We start from the raw sequence: 9,257 nt of genomic DNA on the forward strand, positions 1-9,257 counted from the left end.
CCCCCCCCCCCCCCCCCCTCTGTCTCTCTACCTCTACACACCTGTCCGCTGTCTGTGACGTAGATGATGATGTCGGCTTTCTCGGTGAAGAGTCGGTGGTGCAGGGCCGCGAGGTCCGACGTGTCGTAGGTGTACCCGCCGTCCGACTTGACGATGGTGAGGGGGACGGACTGGCCCGGGGCGAAGACAATCTTACGACCCTCGTCCAGCTCCACCAAGCCTGAGGAAACAGGAAAGACACAACATTAATACCGGGGAGGGGGGGGAATGGGGGATTAAGAGAGAAAGAGTACTAATTTGGATATGATTGGAGGGGAAAAAAGAGAAAGAAGAGATAATGAGTGAAGCGGGGGGTAAAAAAGTGCCAAAAATGTGGGGGGAGAGGAGGAAATTAGCCAATACAAAAAAATAGAAAGGTACAGTTAGGGTTTGGCAGAGGACATTTATGAGACAGTACTGTCCCCTGGTGGTCACAAAAGGACACAGCAGACTACAATTTCAAACGCATTGCATGTTGAGGGTTTTGTATGAAGTGTTATTGGTGCAAAGCCTTTAATAACCCCAGAAGATAAAATCCTTGAACATGTACAAAGGCACAACAGGGACTCAAACTGAGACCTACAAAAAGACCCATTTGTATTCCGAAGTGGATCAAAAATGATCATTATGGGAGGGAAAATTAACGTTTTCTCTGATAATCTCCTGAGAAAAGTCTTAGGAGTGAAAACACCTGAGGCCAGCTATCCTGCTGTGACCTTTGGCCTTTCCTCTTTTTTTACACACACTGACCTTTCTCCTCAAACTCCTTCACCACCCTTGTCATCATGTCCTGGTAGAAGGACTCTCCTCTCTCGACGATCTGGATGTCCAGGCAGTCGTAAACCTTCTGAAACTCTGAAACACACACACAATCGCCATTTAAGGATTAGTTTTAAGACCAATTTGTAAAAAAAAAAAAAAAGAAGAAAAAAAAGTCACAACAGTTTATTTAGGGTGCCGTTTTATTGACCTGTGTAATAAATAGGGCTGGTTTACACAAAACAAAAGATGTTCAACCATTGTAAATCCTGCACCGCATTCCCTGGACCAAACTCAATCTCACTCAGATTTACCCGGATGTTAAGCTAACCCAATGTGTGAAATAGCTCCACACTCGCTTTGCTTATTCATGTGTTTTGGTCCTGCCCGTCTATACACAACTTCTGGTCCAATCTCTTCCAAACATTATCAGCTGCTCTTCAGGCGCCGTTCGCTCCAGCAAAATCAACAGCTCTCTTTGGGACTCTGCCTAAAATTAAAGCACACCTTGTGGCTTTGTTAACTCTATTAGCTAGAGGGCTTATTCTACCTCGTTGTCAGTCAGAGATGTCCTCCATGTTAGTGAACTCCAGGAGATTAAACATACACAGCGTGGATACACAAATACGTTTTTCAAAGTATGGCAGCCCCTCTTTGGTCACATAGAGAAGCTGCAGTTACGTATTAGAAGTTTTTGTTTTTTTTGGATTGTTTACATGATGCTTGGCGCGCCCGCCTCCGTCACACAAGTAACCGCCCATCTACTGACGCAATGAGTCCAAAATCTTATCTAGTCATTCCCTATATGGTTCACTATTTGACTGTATAGGCAGTAGTGAATGAGGGACCGGTTTTGAACACAGCGATAGTCTCATAAACAGACCCACTGATGTGCAGGCTACCTTTCCTGGAAACATCACAGATGAGGTTCCAGCCTTTAATGAAGTCGGGCTCTTTGCTCTGCAGTCTGACGACACACTGATACGCTCGCTTCTTAAAGTCCTCCTCCTCGTCAAAGCGCTTCTTCGACTCCTGAGTGAGGGAATAGAAGGAAAAGTAGATGGTGGATGACGTGGGAAGATGAAGTAAATGAGGTGTAAAGACAACAGCAGAAAGAACATAATGTTCTGTGTTGGTACATATGCAAAGTGTGCCATAAAAGCGCTACACTGCAGACACACAACGCGCCTCCTTATCATGGCATCCACTGACATTGCAAATTGGTAAGACTTTCCTTGAAGATATCCACATAAGAGTGTCATGACACATGGACCCTGGCTGTGACTCATGACAGAAACCGAATGACACTAAAGAAGCGTTATGTCATAAATGTTTATGACACATTCATTGCAGTATCATGTCACTCTTATGTAGATACCTTCAAGTAAAGTGTAACTGAAACTCCTTTTTTGTAATTGACATTACTTAAAAGTTTCTTTCATTGCTCAGTTACATTAATTATTTACAATAACAAAAAAAACTATCCCACCTGTGAACTTTAGCTCCATACTCTGATATCTGCTATGTCGACAGGTGATGGATACAACTGCAGGAACTCTTAACAGTACATGATACTGTACCAGAAGCAATTTGCAGTATTTCTTGGCACTCACCTAAAATTGATTCTTTCAGTTCCCTTGTTTTTATCCAGAGTGGGCTCACATTAAAGATATACGCCACAGTTTGTTGAAATTGGGCTTATGACGCTCTCCCTTAGCTGTAGATAGGTGGGTCAAAGCATGTTTTGTCTCAGTGCATGCATTGGTTTAGTCCGGTATAAAACCGGCAGCGCCGCCGCTAGTTAGCTTAGCGTAGTGAATGGAATCCTATGTGGCTGGTTAGCATGTTTTGAGCAAAAAACAACAACAACAAAACTAATTACTTATTGTGGCCTTCTTATTCACAACAAGTCCAAATAGCAATACAGATTAAGACTGGACACTTTCCTAGGTAGATACTGACTTGGGACTATATTGTGTGGAAGCACAGCCGAAGCACTGCTGCATGACACCGAGATATCACGCAGCAACTCTGTGTGAGTACAGGTCTACAATGGATTGATCCATCCTTTAAATTACCAAAAAGCTGTTTATTGGGTGCGTTTTTCTCAGTTGACTTTATCACACCGGGAACAAAGGTCGGACTGCAGGATGCCTCGTGTCCTCGGGCTGTCCAGAGGTCACAAACTCCTCCTCCTCCTCCTCCTCCTCCTCTCGTTATATTTCCAACGCACGCAGCTCCTCTTCTGAAAACTCTGGTCCATGGAGGTATGCTTCTGGATCTTGACTGTCTGAGAAGTCATCCTCTTCGTCTCTCACAACATCCGCAATGTTCATCGCCATTCAGTGTCTACTGTCAACATCTGCCTAAGAAATAGTCAGGTCTTGAACTGCTTTGCTATTTGTACTTGTTGTGAGTTACGCAGGACACAATGAGTAGTTAGGCTGTTGTTGTTGTTATTGGCTCACTTTTGTCTCACTCGCTAACCGGCCACATAGGATTCCATTCACTTTGCTAAGCTAACTAGCTGCGGTGCTGCCACAACAATGCATGCACTGAGACGAAACTGCATTGGCTCACCTATCTACAGGTAAGGGAGAGCGTGATAAGCTTTGTTCAACACACTGTGGCGTGTTCCTTTAATGTGAGCCCACTCTGGGTGAAAGAAGGGAACTGAAAGAGTCCATTTTAGGAGCAAGAATTTCTATAAACAGCGAGCAGCAGTGGAAAACAGAGAGACAGAAACAGTTAGAACTGACTTTGTAGAAGGCCTGCAGGTCACCGATGGGCGGGGAGCTGGTTCGGTAGTCTGGGAACTTATCCTGCAGGTGGGCAATCAGCATCCCAAACTGGGTCCCCCAGTCTCCCACATGGTTCAACCTGAGAAAGGTGAAGCAGTGTCAAAACAAAATACCACAGACTTGTATTACTGACTTTTTACCCTGCAAGAAAGACCAAAGAACGGACAAGACTGCCAGCGCATTCAACTCATTGGTACGGAGTCACAAATCTGAAATCCTGGCCAGATTGTCATGATATTTGGTGAATATTTAAGGTGTTCCATTAAATATCAGCTGACTATTTATCTCACACCACTATCATGTCAAATGTTTATCTTTAACATGTCCATACAAGAGAAAACAGCTTCTTTTTAATGAAAATTACTATCTTTGTGATCTCCCGTCTTAGCGTGTTAGCATGATAAACGTATGAATGTTACATGCTATAAGCTAATTATTACCTTTGTACACGAATATGCTAACGTAACAAACAACAAACAAACTCAAAATCAAAAGTGAGTATGAAATGTCCTAAATTGCCACCGTGCAGAGGATTAATTTAGGTAACAGTGACTTATCCTGAGGATCAACTGTTTAACATCCGTAGTAGTAGAGTGAGGTCCGCCTCGCTCGGCAGCGTGAGACCGCGTTTCAGACCTAGCAGGTCTCATTGGACTGACCTGACCACATCGTAGCCCAGAAACTCAAAGAGCCGACACATGCTCTCGCCGATGATGGTGGAGCGCAGGTGGCCCACGTGCATCTCTTTGGCAATGTTAGGAGAGGAGAAATCCACCACCACCTGACACAGAGGCACACGTGGACAGACACACACATTTGCACTTGATTTGGATGGAAACCTGGCATCTGACAATCTGGTTTTTGTTGTGGAGGGATGTGGTGATCGGTCCGTACAGTCAAGCATCAAACATGTAGAAAACAGTGTGATGTACCTTCTTTTTGGATGACAGCGGGGGGGGCTGCACGCCATTGATCAGCAGGTTGCTCAACAGTTTGGACACAATCGTCTTCTTCAGATGGACGTTGATGAACCCTGAAGACACACAAGACAAGACGGCAGCGGGGATGAGGAGACGGACTCGCAAGCTCACGCTGGTGTGAGGGTACAGACTATTTACTGGAGATGCTTCCAGTTAGGACTGCGGTCACACCGATGTCTTTGTCTCCGTACCTGGTCCTGCGATTTCAGTTTTCTGGATGAGGTCGTTGTCCGGGAGATTCCGGATGATCTTCTCAGCGATTTCCCTCGGGTTGGTTTTTATTCCCTTTGTTTTCAGCATCTGGAGCACGACAAGACACGGGTTGGCTTACAATGTGCTACATACCAAAAGGACCAACTTCCCCATTGTTTCCTCCTAGAAATCAACTTTTTTCTGACATCAGCACTGCAGACCTTCCAGACAGCAGGTGTATTTATTTTTGAATATTGTTTTGGGGCTTTTCTGCCTGTATTTGATAAGACAGCTAGGTGAGAAATGAGGAAGACATGCAGGATGTTGTCACAGGTCGGTTAATTTTAAAATGGCATGTGTTGGACTCTGACAGGTGATGCAACCTGCAGTGGTTGTGCTGTTCCAGAAGATAGCCATCACGGAACAAGATTCATTAAACGCTGCACCGTTACAATTAAAAAGGTTTAAAATATAATTAGATCACTTAAAAAAAAAAAACGTCCTATAACAAACAGGGCCGGTATCGCCAATGATTTCACAAATAGATATATCAAAAGATCCATTTTGGCCCTTTGCCCCCCCCCCCCACTGAAAAGATACTTCTAGGGACTAAATAACCATGTTCTTAAATCCTTGAAACACGACTGTCATTCTTAAAGGTTGTATTTGTTTACACGCAACGCAACAAAATAAAGGCTAGGAATTCAAATCATTCCCGACATTTTCACAATTTCAGGATTTATAATCCACCTTTCATTCAACCACAGCCAAAGAGTTTTCTGTGATCCACAGACAGACTGGGCAGTCTAACCTGGGCCATGGCCATGGCGCTGTTGCACTGGTAGTCTCCAAACTTGGCCTGCTGGTTGGGCGCGACCGACAGCGGCGGGTTGGCCAGCTCGGGGCAGGAAGCCCGGATCGCCTCGCCGAAAACCTCCTGGAGCCGCAGGTTGATGTTCATCATGGATTTACTGCAGGGAGGCGTCCTCTCCTCCTGCAGGCCCTGAGGACACGCAGCACATTAGCTTCACTGTCATCAACATAACGATGATGCATGGGGGGGAACACGGGCAACGACCCGGGAGCTCTGATGAAGTGCAACGTCATCTTTTCAGCCATGTTTGGGGAAGCCGGTGACGGCTGGAACAAACACGCTGAGATGTCAGAGTCTGCTGCAGGAGGGAGTTTGGGAAATGTTTTACTGGATTTTGCAATTGTGTTGACTCATTTTGACAACAGTCAAATATGCAAAACAATAAGATAAAATGATGTGTTATCAAGTAATGCTGTCGAGAATGTCCCTCAAAGAATATGCAAATAAAAATGAGGAAAGCATTCATATTATTTATTGAATATGTTCACACAGACAGAGTTGTCCCTCCTCTGGCAATAGAAAATAATAAAAACATGATGTATTTTGTCTGAGAAATCTGGTCCCCTTAGTCTAGACCACATTCTATAACTTACAAGGACCCAACAGTTCTAGTATTTTCCTTCAGAGCAAGCAACAGTGTGACAACGGCGAGGAAAAACTCCTTTTAGGAAGAAACCTGGGACAGACCCAGACCCAGGCCCAGGCTCTTGGTAGGGGGGGGGGTCTGACAACCGGTTGGGGTCAAGACGAAAAGCGGCAACAACAGTCCCAAAAAATAGTAGTATTGAACATAATATGAGTTGTCTGTAATCTGAGAGATCAACATGACATTTAGTGTTTTGCATGTTTGCCTTTAGAAGGTAAGAATTTCCTCTTTGCATTACGACTTTCACACAATGAAACTATCGTTAAATGGGATTTAATGCCCCCCCCCCACCCCTGTTGCAAAAAAAGGTCCGTAATCCACCCTCACCCCTGCCCCCGTTCTCTGGGAGAACAAGCTGCTGTGTCACTCACCCTCTTCAGGATGTTGAGGCGGTACTTCAGCTTGGCGTTCTGGTCCCGCAGCTCGTCCAGACGGGGAGATGGGCCCAGGTCCTGGGGGTTTTTAAGACTCTCAATCTCGGCAGAGAGACTCCGGATCTCCCGCTCCTGTAAAAAAACAGCTTTCGTAACGCAGACCCAGTCTCTGAGATGTCACAGTCTACGTGTGGCGCACGAGCTTGTTCCCGTTTCCCGAGTGGAATGGAAACATCTTGTTTAGCCTCATCTCAAACAACGTTATTAATATACTAAAATATTATGAATATACTGAAATAGGGAGCGACCGATGGTTTTTAAAGGCCCGTACCGATACCGGTTAGCAGTGGTTAATGAAACCGATAACCAACATGCATTTACAGAGAAAATCTTTGAGTCAAAGTGAAGATTTTGGAACGTTACAAACTCCAACACAAGACTTAAATTATTTTTTAAAAAAGGAGAATTTATCAACATGATAAGGGAGACAGAGCCTAGCAGAGCACATGGGCCGGGGACAAGGATCGGTCTACGCCTGTCCAAAAACTCTATCCCGCAATAACGGATGTCTTCATTGACAGATCAGTAAAACTGAGGGGTTTTTTTTGGGGGGGGGGGGTCGCCTGCCAATCGGAAGGCTGGGTTCGATCCCTGGCCGAAGTGTCCTTGGGCAAGACACTGAACCCAGCGCCATCGAAAGTGGAAATGTGCGTGAGTGGTTATGTGACTTTCCAATCCAATCTACTTTATTTCCAAAGCACATCTTACAAACACAACGTTACCAAAGTGCTGCACAGAAAACTCAAACATATAAAAAAAAAAAAACAAGTAATGTAAAATATTGTAAAAACTAAATAAGAGCATCGGGTTTGAAAAATAAAGAAATAGATAAAATGAGTAAATGCTAAAGAGGAGTGACAGGCTTTACCTTGAACCTCGGCCCAGTGTCTGAATGTGTGTGAATGGTCTCTGTTTGTAAAAGTACTTTGAGTAGTCGTTGAGACTACATAGGCGCAGTATAAATACAGTCACGGTACGTTTATCAGAGACCCGTTACAGTTAATAATCACATGTACAGTAACCAAGATTCATACAATATTTCTCTTGTTTTTTAGATTCTTTCTGTGATTTTTCAACGGGTAAATCTGACAATAAATCGATATTATACCGTGTACAACTGTACATACTGTATAGCCTGTACATCCCTGTAGTTTGACACTCATATAGACACATATCTATATATTTATCTATTATTTCATACCTTGCACTCTGTATATACTGCAACACATGTAAGTGTATATGTTTTTAAAATCACTGCTTAAAGCACTTCTGTGTAGAAACTAACTGCTTGTTGTTGCTTTCTACTTGTGACATGTGCAATGACAATAAAGTTGAAACTAATCTAATATGAGGCTAGATAATGGTCTTAAATTTTGCATATTGCGGTACGATGATATGACACGTATAAGTTGTCTTTTCCTTGTTAAGCTAGCAATCAAACACAATAAAGGCCGTCAGCTGAATGGCGTTTTGAGCTAAGTTAGCAATCAGACAACCATAGATATCTAAAACGTTCTTGAAATGATTCCCATCTTCTGTTATTGTTTGTAATGAGAAAAGTTTATTATTTTACAGATTTCGCAAATCTCAGTATGACACGTTATGCCGTAAACCGTTTAAATCTGAGCACGCACGACTCAAATCTGCACTCGACTCCCACCGGGAGTGACAGACTCCCAACATCTGACCTTCATGCATCTAACCTTAACCCTTGCCTAATCCTAGTGCCTGCCAGGCGACGTTAGGGGCTTAAAAACACCCAACTCCGCCCCTATTCTGAATTATTCAAATTTAGCCTACAAAGATGGGTGTAAATGTATTAAACCACCACTACTTTCCCTCCAGAAGAAAAACACTGGTTATAAATTAGGCCATAAAGAGTTGTTTAGAGCCTGAAGTTTAGCGTCAGAGTGAAACCAAAAGCTGGCTCGTTGTCAGAACGACGGTGCAAACAAACGTTCAAATTACAACGACCTGAAGACCAATATTCCCTGAAATGAATGTGGACGTTGAACTCGCCCCATGAAATCTAAGACTATGCCAGATTTTCTTTAACCTAAACTGAAAAACACTCCCAGGATCCAGATTCTCAAACAAGAAGAAATTCTTAAGTAGGAATAGTCCATCAAGTCCTTAAAGGCAACAAAAAGTAAAAAATACATTACATTCACAATTTAGACAACACAGTTAACTTGAGGGGACGTCCACATAAAAAAAAACATACATCCCAAATTTACACACACACACACACACAGATAAACAAAAGCTCTCCATCCACCAACATCACCATGTCCTCCTCATTCCAACCACTAAATATTAGACAATAAACCGTTAATGTTATTAATATAGACAGAGAGACAAATGTGAAGATTTGCTGCCTTGACTTGACGTACGTAATAATATCTTTTGGGTTTTGGGGCTGTGATACGTAACCTTAGGCTCTGGGAATAATGTCTACTTTATTAATCAGGATTAATACCCTTAATATATGCACTGATGGAGAGATGTCAGAGTGTGTTGGGGGGGGGGGGG

At 43.4% G+C, this 9,257-nt stretch overlaps 1 protein-coding gene across 1 annotated transcript in view; it reads right to left on the minus strand.

The window, feature by feature from the left end:
• The window catches only part of rars1 (arginyl-tRNA synthetase 1), a 25,000-nt gene that overhangs the window by 14,680 nt on the left and 1,063 nt on the right, over positions 1–9,257 (minus strand). Inside the window, exons 2-10 of the mRNA XM_034890004.1 lie at positions 6,663–6,797; positions 5,583–5,774; positions 4,771–4,879; positions 4,532–4,632; positions 4,259–4,380; positions 3,558–3,678; positions 1,701–1,830; positions 790–894; positions 42–220 (exon numbers count right to left, since the gene is read on the minus strand). Coding sequence (XP_034745895.1) covers positions 42–220; positions 790–894; positions 1,701–1,830; positions 3,558–3,678; positions 4,259–4,380; positions 4,532–4,632; positions 4,771–4,879; positions 5,583–5,774; positions 6,663–6,797 — 1,194 coding nt within the window. The remainder of the gene's footprint in view (positions 1–41; positions 221–789; positions 895–1,700; positions 1,831–3,557; positions 3,679–4,258; positions 4,381–4,531; positions 4,633–4,770; positions 4,880–5,582; positions 5,775–6,662; positions 6,798–9,257) is intronic.

Source organism: Etheostoma cragini, chromosome 13 (assembly GCF_013103735.1).
Source record: "Etheostoma cragini isolate CJK2018 chromosome 13, CSU_Ecrag_1.0, whole genome shotgun sequence".
Classification (NCBI taxonomy): domain Eukaryota; kingdom Metazoa; phylum Chordata; class Actinopteri; order Perciformes; family Percidae; genus Etheostoma; species Etheostoma cragini.